Source organism: Megalobrama amblycephala, linkage group LG13, assembly GCF_018812025.1.
Source record: "Megalobrama amblycephala isolate DHTTF-2021 linkage group LG13, ASM1881202v1, whole genome shotgun sequence".
NCBI classification, from domain to species: Eukaryota; Metazoa; Chordata; class Actinopteri; order Cypriniformes; family Xenocyprididae; genus Megalobrama; species Megalobrama amblycephala.
In genome coordinates this window covers 14,152,782-14,169,985 of record NC_063056.1, presented here as the reverse complement: position 1 = coordinate 14,169,985, position 17,204 = coordinate 14,152,782, and the positions used below count along the sequence as shown (strand labels likewise).

The 17,204-nt window shown below is 38.7% G+C and overlaps 1 protein-coding gene across 9 annotated transcripts in view; it reads left to right on the top strand.

Annotated features, from left to right (window-relative positions):
- fam131bb (family with sequence similarity 131 member Bb) overlaps positions 1 to 17,204 on the top strand; it is a 65,005-nt gene that overhangs the window by 34,407 nt on the left and 13,394 nt on the right. Inside the window, exons 3-7 of one of the 9 annotated variants that reach the window (XM_048154071.1) lie at positions 3,733 to 3,768; positions 4,180 to 4,285; positions 8,397 to 8,621; positions 10,595 to 10,735; positions 16,206 to 16,516. In XM_048154071.1, the coding sequence (XP_048010028.1) occupies positions 3,733 to 3,768; positions 4,180 to 4,285; positions 8,397 to 8,621; positions 10,595 to 10,735; positions 16,206 to 16,516 (819 nt within the window). Of the gene's footprint in view, positions 1 to 1,577; positions 2,014 to 2,042; positions 4,286 to 6,297; positions 6,425 to 8,396; positions 8,622 to 10,594; positions 10,736 to 16,205; positions 16,517 to 17,204 lie in introns of those variants that run through there. The other 8 variants (XM_048154068.1, XM_048154067.1, XM_048154073.1 and 5 more) reach the window with 8 other exon arrangements.

Below are 17,204 nucleotides of genomic sequence, written 5' to 3'. Positions count from 1 at the left end.
GCGTCAGGATATTTATTAATATTTCTCCAATTGTGTTCATCAGAAAGAAGTCATATACACCTAGGATGGCTTGAGGGTGAGTAAAGCTTGGGATAATTTTAATCTTTAACGAAAATAGTTCCAAACGAAGCCAGAGCAGAATCAACCGTCGTGCATCACTGACCAACACAGTCACAGTGCTTCGTTCCCCAATGAATCATGTGTCTTTGAACAAATCGGAAGCGGCGCTGCGCAGACAGGTTGGTGTATGACATCAAAGTGCCATGAGACCAATTCTAAAGCATACAGAGCCATATGCTTTCTATTTGCTCTTGTGGTACTTTTATGGTATGCACCGATCGGTCTGCGCAACGCTGATTCGAGTCGAACACACTAATGATTCAAATGACGTGTCGCTGCCTACTGGTGTAATAATTTAACCTACAAAAAGAATCATTTAAAAGTGTGGTACACCAGAAGCTGTTTCAGTATCAGAGATATTCTAATCATACATTTTGAAGAAAGAATATGAAGCAATTTTTCCTTTGGAGCAACACGTAGGCTACTGATTAATCTGTTGATCAGGAACATGTTAAAGGGTTAGATAACCCAAAAATGAAAATTATATCATTAATGACTCACCCTCATGTCGTTACAAACCCGTAAGACCTCCGTTCATCTTCGGAACACAGTTTAAGATATTTTAGATTTAGTCGGAGAGCTTTCTGTCCCTCCATTGAAAATGTATGTACGGTAGACTGTCCATGTCCAGAAAGGTAATAAAAACATCATCAAAGTAGTCCATGTGACATCAGAGGGTCAGTTAGAAGTTTTTGAAGCATCTAAAATACATTTTGGTCCAAAAATAACAAAAACTACAACTTTATTCAGCATTGTCTTCTCTTCCGGGTCTGTTGTATATCCGCTTTCACTCCACAGTGACGCTGCTTCTTCTTCTTCTTTCCTGTTTTACGGCAGTTGGCATCCAGCTTATTGGTGCATTACCGCCCCCTTCTGCTCCGGACAGTGACGCGATTAGGACATCCACGACATGCACACCTACGCACCATTTAAAAAAATATAGCAATACAAACAATGTAGAATAGCTTGAATACAGCGTGCGTCTCCCTCAGACTGTAAATGAAGCTCGGGCGCACTAGATAACACGTCATCAGCGTCACAGTCCGAAGCAGAAGGGGGCGGTAATGCACCAATAAGCTGGATGCCAACCGCCGTAAAACAGGAAAGAAGAAGAAGAAGCAGCGTCACTGTGGAGTGAAAGCGGATATACAACAGACCCGGAAGAGAAGACAATGCTGAATAAAGTCGTAGTTTTTGTTATTTTTGGACCAAAATGTATTTTAGATGCTTCAAAAACTTCTAACTAACCCACTGATGTCATATGGACTACTTTGATGATGTTTTTATTACCTTTCTGGACATGGACAGTCTACCGTACATACATTTTCAATGGAGGAACAGAAAGCTCTCGGACTAAATCTAAAATATCTTAAACTGTGTTCTGAAGAGGAACGGGGGTCTTACGGGTTTGGAACGACACGAGGGTGAGTCATTAATGACATAATTTTCATTTTTGGGTGAACTAACCCTTTAAGAAAGTAAATAGTGTTCATTTTAAATTTGTTCTCACCAGGAGTCTCTCAAATTATTGTTTTTATTTCATATTACTCAGCATCTAATTCAAATCCACAAATACCTTGACAGCACTGAGAGTAAATCACCCCCTAAGCCAGTGGTCTCAAACTCAATTCCTGGAGGGCCACAGCTCTGCATAGTTTAGCTCCAACCAGCTCCAGCTCACACCTGCTTGGAGGTTTCTACTAATCCTGAAGACCTTGATTAGCTGGATCAGGTGTGTTTGATTAGGGTTGGAGCAAAACTGTGCAGAGCTGTGGCCCTCCAGGAACTGAGTTTGAGACCACTGCCCTAAGCACTACAAATATCCTCCTGTCGAAAAGACAAAATATCCACTGGCGTTTGTGCAAGAAATACAAAACATCTCATCTGAAGCAAGTAAGCACAGCTCTCTGGGACTGATCTAAGCCCTTGAACCTTCCTGTCTAGTGTATCTCTTTACCATTGACACTGGTAAAAATAGTAAGTTGACTGTACTCGACAGTCTATTACAGCATTCACTCTCTGCCCCACTATGTCTGCAACACAGACTGACTAAAAGTGTTCTTTTTCTTATAAAATGACCATACAAGAGTTTCTTTTTTTATAGGCTATATAGTAATAGTCTTGCTCTCAGCATAAGCTCTGCTCATTTCTTTTATCTGTCGTCCTTTAGTCTGTCTGCAATGGGTGTGAAGCTGTAGTTTTTCATGTAGATTTTTTTTTTTTTTTTTCTAGAATGCTTCTGTGTCTGCCAAAGCAAATTTCACTATTACTATTGCTCATACTTTCGGTTATGGATTTGAATAAACCCTAAACCTTAAGTATTAAACTTTGGCATGTAACTCATTCTGCACAGTTTCTGCTACTACAAACATGAATGAAATGTCAAATCTTGCAGTTTGTTGAGGAGAGATGTGCTGTTACTTTTCTAAACAATGGGATGTGTGAATTTCACCTGGCAGACAATGAAAATGATAAATAGACTTATTCGAGGAGGGACCTGAGCCATATCTAGGGACCAGGATGTCATAAAGACTTTAAGATAGGCTTTTCTGACTTGGACCACCTAACAACCATCCAGAGCATGCTACTAACTCCATAGCAATCTGATGAAATAATTCAGAATAACTTTGCAACCACTTATAAACCCATGCAACACCTTTGTGGCTGTGATGTTTTAGCACCGCTCATATTTTCATTAGCAAATGTTAAAATCTAGTTATTCTCTGGCCACTATCAATCTGCCATTGATAGTACATAAAAACAAAGACAAATTAAATGAAACATTCACCCAAAAATAAAAATTCTGTAATAATTTACTCACCCTCCTATTCCAAAAGCTCTTTTTTAAAACAAAAAAAATAATCTTCTGGTTGCTCTTTTCCATAAGCCATGGACTGAAGTTTTCAATGATGTATCATCTTTGTGTGAACAGACCAAAATATGTTTTTATTCACTGAAAATCTTGACATTTGCTCTAGCTTTCTTTGGCGCCTCCTTGAAAGGTCATGAAAGAAGTTATTTTACGTTTCTTTTGAGTCTGATCTTTTCAATGAATCAATTGACTCAGTTCACAAAACCTTTTTGAACCTTTTTATCTCATTGACTCTGATTTGGTCACTGGAAAGAAAGTGAATACATTTTGGTGTGTTCCTCACACAAAGCTATCATGCAAAAGACATTTTAGACAGTTGTATGGACAACATTTATGATACTTTCATGGTGATTGAAAGCTTTAGTTCCAGTAACTCATTGTAACTGCAGCGACCAGTACGTTCTTCTGAATTTCTTGTTTTGTACTGTAAGGTTCAGATGAACCTGAAGATGAGTAAATAATGACTGAATTGCCTTTTTTGGCTGTACTATTCCTTTAATCACTGCTTTATTCCACCTCTAATCCGGCCAAGTATTGGCTTCTCAGAATTTGATTTCCTCTCAGTTCTTTTTTATTTCTCTATTTCTCCTTCAACTTCACATGTTTTTAAAATGCCTTGTTCTGTCACGATCCCCTTCTCTCTCTTCCTTTCTCTGTGGCCGTCTCTCTTCTCCTCTTTTCCCCAACTCTGTCTTGCCCCATCCCTTTCTTTCCCCATCCCTCCTTCCTCTCTCTCTCAGCATGGCCGAACAGACTTTTCATGGGATGGAATCAATGTAAGTGTTGTGAATATCATTCCTCCATTCCTTTCCTTTTGTTATTTCCTCTGAATCACAGTAGATGTCTTCTATCTCACACCCCATTCCTTTGTTTGATCTGTCTCTCTCTTGCTGTAGTAGTTAGATGTTATTGCGGTCGTAAATGACAAAAGACTACACTTCCCATCATGCAAATGGACAGAGATTTAGGCTGTTGGGAAATGTAGTTTCACCACCTTAAGCAACCACTGTGCTAACTTTTTACCTAATTTCTCTCGTCACCTCTTTCCTTCCCATAAAATGCCACGCTCAAAATTTTGCATTTCATTTCTGCTCTGGGCGCCTCCTGCTCCACCAAAATCATCTATTTCTTCACCTTTCCTGTTTTCTGTCCCATTTTTCTCTCTTGAATGCCTTCCTTCATTTCAGTTGTCCATGGAGGACACAACCTCAATCCTCCCTCGGCTGAAGAAGCGGAACTCCAATGCCTATGGAATCGGCGCTCTGGCTAAGTCCTCTCTGACAGGTGTGTCAGGTGTGTGTCTGTCCTGTGAAATGGTAAACTGACCCCATGTTGACTCCAGACTGAGCTGGAGGAGTTGGAGCCAACATGGACCCTTGTGGGTTTCCCTTTTCACCACCAGTTTCCATTTACAACACTCTCCAATGGCTCGTGCCATTGGTGAATTCCAAGCTCCAAATAAGAATAGATCCCTGACAAGTAAGCGATATGCTTCCCACAATGCATTGTCACATGGCTTTCCATTTTACCCTAAGCGGTGGTTGATGGGAGAGGCAGGTTTTCTTATAAGTGTATAAGTGTTTGTGGAGTGAAGTGCGGAGATTCAGTCAGTGTGTTGTCTTTTTATATCGCCGTTCTCAGATTTTTGTATCTGTGTTTTTGTACTGTTATGTGCAGTGCAGTAGACTTCTCTGAAAGATCCTGTTTTCGAACATTAATAATTCATGTTCATCATTTCATTAGACATTACCTAAGAGGTTGAGAGATCTCTGTATTAGCTCTGTATGTTTGCAGTAATGCACTGGTTAAAAATATGTATACATACACTCTGTTCAAGTAGCAAAGAGCAATTGATTTTTTTTTTTTTCTCTCTTAGTATCTTATATAAGGTCTCCACACAGAATTTACTGGTTATCAGACAGATCATTACAGTCCAGGTTTAGTCTATTACAGATGTAGCTTCATTTAATAAGCTGGAACTAATAAAAGAGAAAACGCAGGGGAGAGTGTAGGCTATTATTGTCTGTATCTTCATTAGTGTGGAAAGATGTCATTTCCAATTCCCATTCCTTTCCATTGTCACTAAAACTTGATTATTTATTTTTCCATACCATAACCATCTACATCTCATTATGGAAGTCATTGTCATTTCCTTAACTCAAACAAAATTCTACACATATTTATCACCAGCAGAAACATTATAACAGCACACTGAGAGACTGTATTGAATGTAAACATGTTTGTCATTTAGAACATGCTTTTTATCATTTTAAAAGAAAAATGTAGCAAGTCATTTTACAATTAATATCTTTAACTTACCTAGTTTTAAAAGTGAGATTTCTAGACATTTCTAGAAAATTCATGTAAATTAATAAAATCTTAAAGTGCCATGGACATTTTTATAATTTATATACATTTTTCTAGTTACGCCAAGGTCTAAAATATTTTAGAAGAGAAAATATTTTAGGGTAGAAATTGTGAATGAAAATATTTTCTGAAATTCTTATACTTAATCCATATCCAGTAAATCAAAAGACTGGAAAGTCATGCAAACTCATGGGTTAAAAAAGTGGCATACCTGATGAATGTATGGTCTTTGCCTTTGAAATTTAATTTTTAATTACTGAAAATAGTAACATTGGTTAGCCTATATCTGTGGTTTTCAATCCTGATCCTGGGGGCCCATCGCTCTGCACATTTTGCACGTCTCTCTTATTTAACACACCTGATTCAGATAATCAGTTCATTAGGTGAGAGCTTCATGAACTGAACTAAGCGGGCGTTTACACTACACCGTTTTCAACTAAAACTGCGTTTTGGCCGTTCATTTACATAACAGCGTTTTGGGGGCCTGAAAATGCAAACTTTTGAAAACGGGTTTTTGAAAACAATATCGTCTCCATGTAAACTACAAAAACTCGAATTTGTGAAAACCGTGACATCATGCGCATGTGTATTACATGTTCAGTTTATAGGCACGTAGTGTTTCTTTACAAAGTGACATCGCCAACTACTGGCCTGGCAGCATAATACAGCATTTTTTAAGGGCCCTATTTTAAGGATCTATGTGGATCAAAATCTCGAAAAAATAGGCAGCGCTCTCTGCTCTCAAACGCTGGGGGCGTGTCCGCTGTCGGCGCTGAAACCACACCCACTCGCGAGAGCTGCCGTCTCAACTTACTTGTCTAATGAGTCAAACATACTGATGCATATAAACAAAAGAATCACGTTAGAGGGTTGCACTTTTTAGTAGAGTTACTGTGGACTACCTGCTAATTATAACATAAGCACACACGACAACTTACACTCATTGGGCACGTACTGCCGACTGTTGTCGAGTCGACAAATGACGGTGCCGCGAGACGGGAGGATGAAGGCCGGGACGGGAGAGACTCTGTCCGGCCCCATATGTCATCGGTTATTGTCGGGACGGTAAGAAGGCCGAGGCGGGAGGGGGGCCGAGGTCTGTTCAGTCACATTCACCACATTCACAAACCCATTCACCCAGCTGTCTTATGAAAGTTTGTAAAATTATCCGGTGTAGAACGATCACTTTAGAATCCTTCATATCATCGTTTTAGGAAATTTAAATAAGGAGACCGAGCATATTGTATATTATAACAACCATGTAATATGCATTTGCGTGACGAAGGCATTACTAGCTAAATGTGCAAAGGGCTGTATAACTGTAATGACACTCGAGATTGAGCGAGTGAACCGCTGTAGAGGCGGCGCCACGCTCGGTGCGTCATCGACAGTTATATAGTGTTAGGGGAGGGGCTATGCTCGGGGGACGATGTGCGTCATCAGACCCCCGTTATAGCTCCGCCCAAAAAATCCTGAGCAGAGACTTGGTGAAAAACTGTTTAACGTTCTAACTTAACAATTAAGCATTACACAATTCACAGTCTTTGTAATGTGTTTCAGCAATACATTTGTAACATTTATAAAGTGTTTAGAAAGAATTCTCAGAATTGACTTTACAGGGACTTTAACGACGGGAAAAATGGTCGGCGCGCCCGGCGCATGGTCTAAGTGTTGTCCCTATTCTCTTAATGAGTAATAGGTTTTTTGGGCGTAACATGCAATAAACCAATCAGAGTCTCATCTCCCATTCCCTTTAAAAGCCAGTTGCACTCATACCATGGTGGATTCACTATTTACATGATGGAATTTGCAAGTGAGAAAACTGAATGCTTCTCTAGCGAGGAAACGCGACATCTACGGGACAAAACGTATTCCACCAAAGCATTTGGGAGCCCTCCCCTGGACAGTACACCAAATACGCATACTTTTTATTCTATCTAACATCTTAAATAACAAAAAAATAAATAAATAAATTGCGCCATTGACTTTCAACCAGGTTTCAGTTGGTCAATGGTGCAGTCTATTTTAGTTGCCTCAAAATAGCAACACACCAACAATGCACCTGAAACTAGCAAAAAAAACACTTTGCTGCCATCGCATTGCGCTGGGTGTATGATAGGGCCCAAACTGTTTTTGCCGATCTTAGTGAACGGGGATCATTTTGACAACATTGTCGTCTGTACGCGAAAAACTTACTTTTCAGTTTTTAGTACATCATTGTCGTGTAAACGCACCCTAAGTGTGTCAGATAAGAGAGACGTGTGCAGAGTGGTGTGTCTCTAAGACCAAGATTGAAAACCACTGGGCCAGTGGATGACATACTTCTATATAATAATCAGCTAAACTAAAACAATCATGACAGATAAAAATAGATAAAGACAGGCACTTTATAACTCAGTCCTTAAGAGTGGCTAACAGATCATGATTATTTGTAGTGCAACCTCTGAGCATCCTATTCTATTCCCAATTTCCATGTTACATCAACCCAGATACCTACGCTGTGTCCAAACATGCCTATTTACATGTTATATAGTAGGCGAAAAACAGATTGTGATCCAAGTAGTATGATGAATTCACAGTACTCAGTAAAAGTAGTAGGCAAAAAGTACCCGGATGACCTACTACTTCCGGCAAGATTCTGAAGTATGCATTCGATGGACACTTTACTATCCCATGAGGCCACAGGAGAGGATTTGTGAACGAAGATGAAGTGACACAACTGATGCCGTAGGTCACATGACAATGACAACATGGCACATGTAGTACGTCCGAATTTCATTCATACTACACACATTCAAACTGTATAGTACTATAAGTACTTTTTTAACAGTTGCGAAGTACATTTCAGATTAAATGTAGTAGCTACTATACAGTATGCAATTTCGGACGCAGCACTAGTCTCTGAGTAGGTGCGATCTTGTACTTCACTTAATTTCCTCTATCTTGTTTTTCCCCTCCCTCTCTCCCTAATCTAAAACACTTCCTCTCGCTGTCTTTTTATCCCATCATCCACCCTCTGTCTATTCGTCCACTTCAGGAGTGTCTCGCTCCATGAAGGACAAGGTTACAAAGCCGACAGCGATGGCCCAGGGGCGCGTGGCTCACATGATTGAGTGGCAGAGCTGGGGCATGCAGACGGTGGGCGCGGGGGGTACAGGAACGGGACGCACCTCCAGTCTGCACCTCCAACAAGAGCGCAAGCTGGAGAATGACGCATACAGCGACCTCAGTGACGGAGAGAAGGAGGCTCGCTTCGCTGCAGGTGAGAGACAGATACAGACATAGTTTTTATTGAGAGAAAGAAACTTTCATTTTTGGTTGGACTATCATTTTAATCAATATATACAGTATATTGCAAGTAATTTAGAGAGTTGTATGGCATTCCTTTTTTTCAGCTGCTTTAGGCATAGAAATAAAATTTTCACATAATTTTTAATTACCACAAAATATTGAGCAACTTTAAAGGTGCCCTAGAACCCTTTTTCACAAGATGTAATATAAGTCTAAGGTGTCCCCTGAATGTGTCTCTGAAGTTTCAGCTCAAAATACCCCATAGATTTTTTATTATTAAATTTTTTAGCTGCCTATTTTGGGGCATAATTAAATATGAGCCGATTTTGTGCGTGTCCCCTTTAAATGCTTGCGCTCCCTGCCCCCGAGCTTGCGACTCTATAATACATTGCATAAACAAAGTTCACACAGCTAATATAACCCTCAAAATGGATCTTTACAAAGTGTTCGTCATGCAGCATATCAGATATAGTAAGTATAGTATTTATTTGGATGTTTACATTTGATTCTGAATGAGTTTGATAGTGCTCTGTGGCTAAAGCTAACATTACACACTGTTGGAGAGATTTATAAAGAATGAAGTTGTGTTTATGAATTATACAGACTGCAAGTGTTTATTAATGAAAATAACGACGGCTCCAGTCTCTGTGAATACATTAAGAAATGACGGTAACTTTAACCACATTTAACAGTACATTAGCAACATGCTAACGAAACATTTATAAAGACAATTTACAAATATCACTAAAAATATCATGTTATCATGGATCATGTCAGTTATTATTGCTCCATCTGCCATTTTTCGCTATTGTTCTTGCTTGCTTTCCTAGTCTGATGATTCAGCTGTGCACATCCAGACGTTAATACTGGCTTGTCTAATGCCTTGAACATGAGCTGGCATATGCAAAATTTGGGGGCGTACATATTAATGATCCCGACTGTTGCGTCACAGTCGGTGTTATGTTGATATTCACCTGTTCTTCAGAGGTCTTTTGCACAAATCAAATTTACATAAGAAGGAGGAAACAATGGTGTTTGAGACTCACTCTATGTCATTTCCATGTACAGAACTCTAATTATTTAACTATGCCGAGGTAAATTCAATTTTCAATTCTAGGGCACCTTTAACAAATATACATTTGTGTATATACAGTGTCACTGTATATACAGTCCCTGACAACTGCCATATCAACATAAATATACAAAAATACTGAGTGCACCTTTTATAAATACTCTGTTGTAAACCTTTACGCTTCTTTTGACATTGCCATAAAAGGATGCTGTGTTGAATATGTAGTCTTGTTATTTCCTACAGCATCAGGTGTGAGAGGCACTATCCACAGTTCACCTGCTCCCATCTGCTGCTGAATGCAGTAAATCAGCCTGAATATATCATCATACCTTATTTATGACTATGAGAATGCTGGAATGTTTGCCACTATCTCTTATTCATGACGCCATTTGAGATGATGAAGCTTCTTTCTCGCCAAGGCTGAATTTATTTGATAAAAAAAAAAACATAAAATCAGTAATATTGTGAAATATTACAACAATTTAAAATAACTGTTTTCTATTTTAATGTTTCTTGCATCATTTATCAAGTCTTCAGTGTCACATGATCTGTGCTTCTTAACATATATATATATATATATATATATATATATATATATATATATAAATATATGAAAACCCTTTTTCTCAAGATTCTTGGATGAATGGAAAGTTCAAAAGAATTTTTATGTAACAATGTCAAAGTCATTATTCATTTTTGATCAATTTAATGTGTCCTTGCTAATTAAAAGTATTAATTTCCTCAACAAAAAAAAAAAACATGACCCCAAACTTTTGAACAGTAGTGTACATTTTAATATTTATAAATTACTAAATTATGGCTTAAGTACAGCTGGTTTGTGTTCTCACATATTCTTACTTTAAACCTTTCAGGTGTGCTTCAGCAGTTTGCTATCTCTGAGGCGACGCTGCTGGCCTGGAGCTCTATGGATGGGGAGAGCACAAGCGTCGGATCTAATCAAGGGAGCGTAGCCCACCTGAGCGAGGCCAACCAGGAAAGCATCACCAGCCGAGGTACTCACTATTCCCAGCATGCACTGTAAGCTCAGACAATAATTGTACCACTTCCTACTGTGAAACTTAGGAATAAAATCAATTTAGTAACAAAACTTCCATGTCACATTGTGAGCCCTGATGAGTGCTGTAATTATTCAGACAACTTGCTGTCATAATCTGCAATTAAACACTTTCTTTCAAAAACTTTGCCCATCTTTCCATCTTAGCTCAAAGAATATGTGTAGAGGATATGGTTGAAATCCCTGACTAATTCCTTAACGACTAAAAAAATTAGACATTTTCTTTTGTTTTCTTTTATTTAGGCCTATGCTAAAAGGTTTCTCCAAGAAGAAAGCTTTCCATTGAAAGCCCCCTAGAGTGAGGGTGGGATTATTATATTGCAGCTTATTTGGAATGCAGTGCACATTGGGTTTTGAATAAATGAATAACTAAAGGTCAGGGACCCGTGACTCTCAGGAGAACAAGAACTAATCCACTGAAGAGTTCAGTACAGCCGTACAGACTCACATGAGAGCTCAGAACAATGAAATCCATCTGCATGCCAAATGACAACATGTTACAGACAGATAATGTGATAATTATGTCATATACTATGGCAGAGGTGTAACAAAATTGTAACTATTTCACAGCCCTGGAGGTTTTGAACATATAACAATAAATAACCAGTAAAGAACCAGTCATAAAAAGGCCTGAGTAAAAAGGTGAATCTTGAGATGAGATTTAAAAGTATGGCCTCTATCACTATTGCGAATATCAAGGGGAAGAGAGTTCCATAAACGAGAGGCAGCATAACTAAAAGTTCTAGCTCCCATGGTGGTCGGGCGTATATGTGGTAAGACAGAGAAAACGAGAGTGCGCGAAGGGATGTAGATGTGAAGAAGATAAGTAAGAGAGGGATGAAGCGATTAATATTATGTAGATGAAAGTATGCAGCACGCATAATGTTATTAACATGGGCTTCGAAGGATAGAGTGCTATCAAGCATGAAAAACTCTTAACCTGCGGGGAAGGAAAAATTGTAGAGTTTTCAATAGCCACAGAAAAGCAATCAGATTTTGTCAGAATAGATTTGGGAGGGCTTCAGTTTTACCGCTATTAAGTTTTAGAAAATTAGCTGTAAGTCAATCTTTAATTTCAGCTAAACAGCTGGACAGAGAAAGTGGAAGATAGGAACCTGAGGGCTTGGAAGACAGATAGAGCTGGTCATCAGCATAGCAATGAAAATGGATACCATATTTCCTAAAAATATAACCAAGAGGAAGTAAATAATGAATAGAAGAGGACCCAACACAGAACCCTGAGGAACACCACTGGTGATTTTAGATGATTTTGATCTGAAATTTTTAAGTTGAATGAACTGAGTGTGACCAGAGAGATATGATCTAAACCAAGACAGCAGGTGCCAGTAATTCCGACGGAAGGTAACCTGTCAAGGGCTGCTTCTAAAAACTTAGGCAGCTGACTTGTTGCCTCGCTGCCCTATCAGGCAATGACTTTGCAGATAGCGTTTGCGCTCAAAGGCACCTAATGAAACTGATTTCGGACAGACTTCTGAGGCAGCGTAACAGCAAAATACAGTAGTGTGAGCTTTGGTGATAACTAAGCAAATATTTAAATATTTCTCACTAGAAATGACATCAAAGGTGGAAAACAATTGTCAAAAACATACATTTACACACAAGCTGACCACCAACCGCAATTTTCAGATGCCATCTTTATTTTTTAGCTTAACTGTCAAAGGCAGCGAAGGATACATCTATGCCTCCTTCAAAAATCGATCAGATGAAGACATCTTGTGAGACAGGAAGTGAAGTTAACTTTGGATTCGGGTGTGTCTTGATGCCTTTCTACCTTGGAATGTGTCTTCCAAAGGCAGCATTTTTCAGTTTTCGGATGCAGCCAAGGAGAATGTTATGTGAGATGGTATCGAAGGCTGTACTCAGATCAAGAAGGACAAGTTTAGTTAATAAACCAGAGTCAGCTGCCAGCAACAGGTCATTGGTGCAGTCTCAGTGCTATGGTGGGGACAAAATAGTAGTGAGAATAGTTGGGATTGCCCCACTGATTTTTAGAGCATATAATGAGTAATCCAAAAGAGAGATTGTTTTTACCAGCATTGTTGCCAGCCAATCTGACACAAATCAAAAAATATGAAAATGTAACCTGATTTCCAGCACCAGATAAAGACTAAAAAATTATGTGTTAAATATACACTCACCTAAATGATTATTAGGAACACCTGTTCAATTTCTCATTAATGCAATTATCTAATCAACCAATCACATGGCAATTGCTTCAATGCATTTAGGGGTGTGGTCCTGGTCAAGACAATCTCCTGAACTCCAAACTGAATGTCAGAATGGGAAAGAAAGGTGATTTAAGCAATTTTGAGCGTGGCATGGTTGTTGGTGCCAGACGGGCCGGTCTGAGTATTTCACAATCTGCTCAGTTACTGGGATTTTCACGCTCAGTTACTAGGGTTTACAAAGAATGGTGTGAAAAGGGAAAAACATCCAGTATGCGGCAGTCCTGTGGGTGAAAATGCCTTGTTGATGCTAGAGGTCAGAGGAGAATGGGCCGACTGATTCAAGCTGATAGAAGAGCAACTTTGACTGAAATAACCACTCGTTACAACCGAGGTATGCAGCAAAGCATTTGTGAAGCCACAACATGCACAACATTGAGGCGGATGGGCTACAACAGCAGAAGACCCCACCGGGTACCACTCAACTCCACTACAAATAGGAAAAAGAGGCTACAATTTGCACGAGCTCACCAAAATTGGACAGTTGAAGACTGGAAAAATGTTGCCTGGTCTGATGAGTCTCGATTTCTGTTGAGACATTCAAATGGTAGAGTCAGAATTTGGCGTAAACAGAATGAGAACATGGATCCATCATGCCTTGTTACCACTGTGCAGGCTGGTGGTGGTGGTGTAATAGTGTGGGGGATGTTTTCTTGGCACACTTTAGGCCCCTTAGTGCCAATTGGGCATCGTTTAAATGCCACGGCCTACCTGAGCATTGTTTCTGACCATGTCCATCCCTTTATGACCACCATGTACCCATCCTCTGATGGCTACTTCCAGCAGGATAATGCACCATGTCACAAAGCTCGCATCATTTCAAATTGGTTTCTTGAACATGACAATGAGTTCACTGTACTAAAATGGCCCCCACAGTCACCAGATCTCAACCCAATAGAGCATCTTTGGGATGTGGTGGAACGGGAGCTTCGTGCCCTGGATGTGCATCCCACAAATCTCCATCAACTGCAAGATGCTATCCTATCAATATGGGCCAACATTTCTAAAGAATGCTTTCAGCCCCTTGTTGAATCAATGCCACGTAGAATTAAGGCAGTTCTGAAGGCGAAAGGGGGTCAAACACAGTATTAGTGTGGTGTTCCTAATAATCCTTTAGGTGAGTGTATTATTCAAAGATTTGCGGTCGGTAAATCTTTAAATATTACTTATTTAAAAAGGCATACCTATTTTAATTTTAATAAACATTTATTATTACATATTAAACAGTAAACATCTATGAAATATGATTACAATAATATATTTCTTATTATTATCAATGTTGAAAACATCTGTGCTGCTTTACTTTTGTGGAAACTGATAGATCAGAATTCTTTGATGAATAAAAAGTTCAGACAAACAGCATTTGTCTGAAATAGAAATATTTTGTAACATTATAAATGTGTTTACTGTTACTTTTGGTCAATTTAATGCATCTTTTTGATGGAAAAAAATTATTAATTTCTTTAAAAAAAAACTTTTATTGACCTCAAACCTTTAAATAATATAATATAATATAATATAATATAATATAATATAATATAATATAATATAATATAATATAATATAATATAATATAATATAATATAATATAATCACAAAACAGTGTGGCTTTACAACACGCATGGCACATGACAAACTCAATGATCAGAAAAACCAGAGGAGATATAAACAAGTCTTACCACACTTAACATAAACATAAACAAGACTGAACCAAGAACTGAGGAAACTAAGGGCTTAAATACACTGAGAGATAATTAACTAGAAAAGAAACAGGTGTGGGATTAATTAACAACCAGGAAAACCAACCAGGGAACAGAACTCAGGCAAAGCAGAACAGGGAACAGAGTGAAAATGAAACCAAATGTCACCTGTATTGAAATCAGTGCTGCCAATTTAGTGATTTTGTTGCTAGATTTAACGACTTCCCCGCCCCTTTTGAGACTTTTTCAAAAGCCTAGCGACAAATTTAGCAACTTCTTGGACAAACCTTACCTAGATTCCATGATTTGCCCACTGATCTGTATTTATATTAATATAGATCAGTGGACTCGCCAGTATGATGTCATATCGAAATTTTGCGACTAGTTTTAGCTACTTTCAACTGAAATCAACTGGCAACACTGATTGAAATCATTTGAGAGTGAAGTTGGTAGCTGTTGAGCACAAATCAGTCATTTATGAAGTTCCATTCCAGTTAGGATGCTGCCATAGAAGGTCCTATAGAGAGAAAAAGGGCAAGAGAAGAATAAACTCAGTGGGCGGTCTGTGTACGAGTGAGTGTTGCTATGATACATTACAAAAGCCATTTCCTCAGTAAATAAAGAACCTCATTTCTGCCCTGCCAGAGGGGTGAAATGAGTGAACACTCATTTTAATTTCACAATGATGGCCACGGGGTATGCTGAAGCCAGAGATTTCAATGACAGAAATAGAATGTGCAGTTATTATTATTCAACATTGTTTTATAATCAGACATAATTTAGATAAAATATCATGCTGTTGCATGCAGATGAGGCTGAAAAGTCACAGAATCGGACTCAAAAAAAAATTTAAATGTAAATTTCAAGGGTTTGTTATGGGCTCAAATATATTAACTTCTGCACATTGTGTCCTATCGAAGCATCATAAAAGTTATGACTATAAGAGCTTTGACTATAATATTAAAGTGAATCTTAAAGCAGCCAGATGATGAATCTTAAAACAATATTATTGATTTTACATCTTTGGTGACAAAACCTTTATTAAGAATATATTACTTTCCTTTGAAGATGTTCATATCTAATCTATTTGTAAGACACTCATCAATAATGATTATAACACCGCTCTCTGGAATACTTCGTCAGTCGTGACATTCTGCAGTTGTAAATATTTTTGTATAATGACCACTAAACCTCAGCAAGTCATTTCCTTCATACTGTAGCTGTGCTATAGTCTCATTTCTCTCATGTCACTCTGGGCTCTCTTTCTTCTGACATAATAAAAGAATTTCAACTCAGATCAATATTTCATGTCCATTTATGTATTTATAAGTACCTGTGTAATAATCACCAGATGACAACTCAAATCAGCACAGGCTGTGTGAAAAATGATTTTGTGTGTGAAAAATGGTGTGAAAAGTTTTCATTTGTAATTTCTTTCTCTTTCATTTATATGTTCTTACAGACCAGATAATGCACCATTCATCTGCAGAGGTTTGGCCCCACAACTACGTCTCCCAGGGTCTTTACTGCCTTTCTTCCTCTGATGCTTGGGAGCCAATTAGTAATGAACAGTCAGGTGTCGCCTCTCCTGCCACTGGTTCATATGTCATGGCAGTCGGGAATGAGGGTGGATATGACCCAAATACTGCAGCTCACTTCCTGTCCCAACAGCAACAGCAGCAGTATCAGAACCAGTTACACCAGTTCCAGCAACTGCAGCAGATGCAGCAATACCAGCAGCAACAGCTCCTGCAGTATCAACAACAGCAACAGGTGAGTGAGAAAACTACAGCTGCCGTAAGCCTCTGGAACAACTGTAGGCGCAGTACAGGTGAGTCATCAAACTACAAATCCCATGAGGCCCGTTTCACACTGCACACATAAGCGGTGCTGTGCATATCTATTTCATCATCCACATTAACAGGTGCAGAAGTGGCGGTGGGTCAAAATCATGACACTTTTTGTCCAGATCTTTTAATTTATTAAAAAAAATGTAAATTCACTGAATGAATACATTTCTTCTGTAATCAGAATGTTTTTCATTTCTGAATTAAAGTTCATTTTGATCATTTTTACGAGGAATAAAGCCAAAAATATTAGTGATGCTACTCTCCTGATAAAAATACAACTTGTTAGTTCATGTTAGCTCATGTTAAAAGGTTAGTTCACTCAAAAATGAAAATTATGTCATTTATTACCCTCATGTCATTCCACACCCGTAAGACCTTCTGTCGTGGAAGCTCTGAGATTTTAGTTAAGATCCAAGTGCGATTTAATAGGAAAATCCTAAATCGTAGTACAACCTAGTGATGTTACGTATGACACTGAGGCTTCGATGTGCGTATCGCGCATTCGACACAATTTCTAGTGAAGCCCCGTATCGGGGTGTGTATTGGTCACGTGATCGATGACAAATGAAGCCTCACTTTCAATCCAATCACGTGCGTGTTTCGCTTTGCGT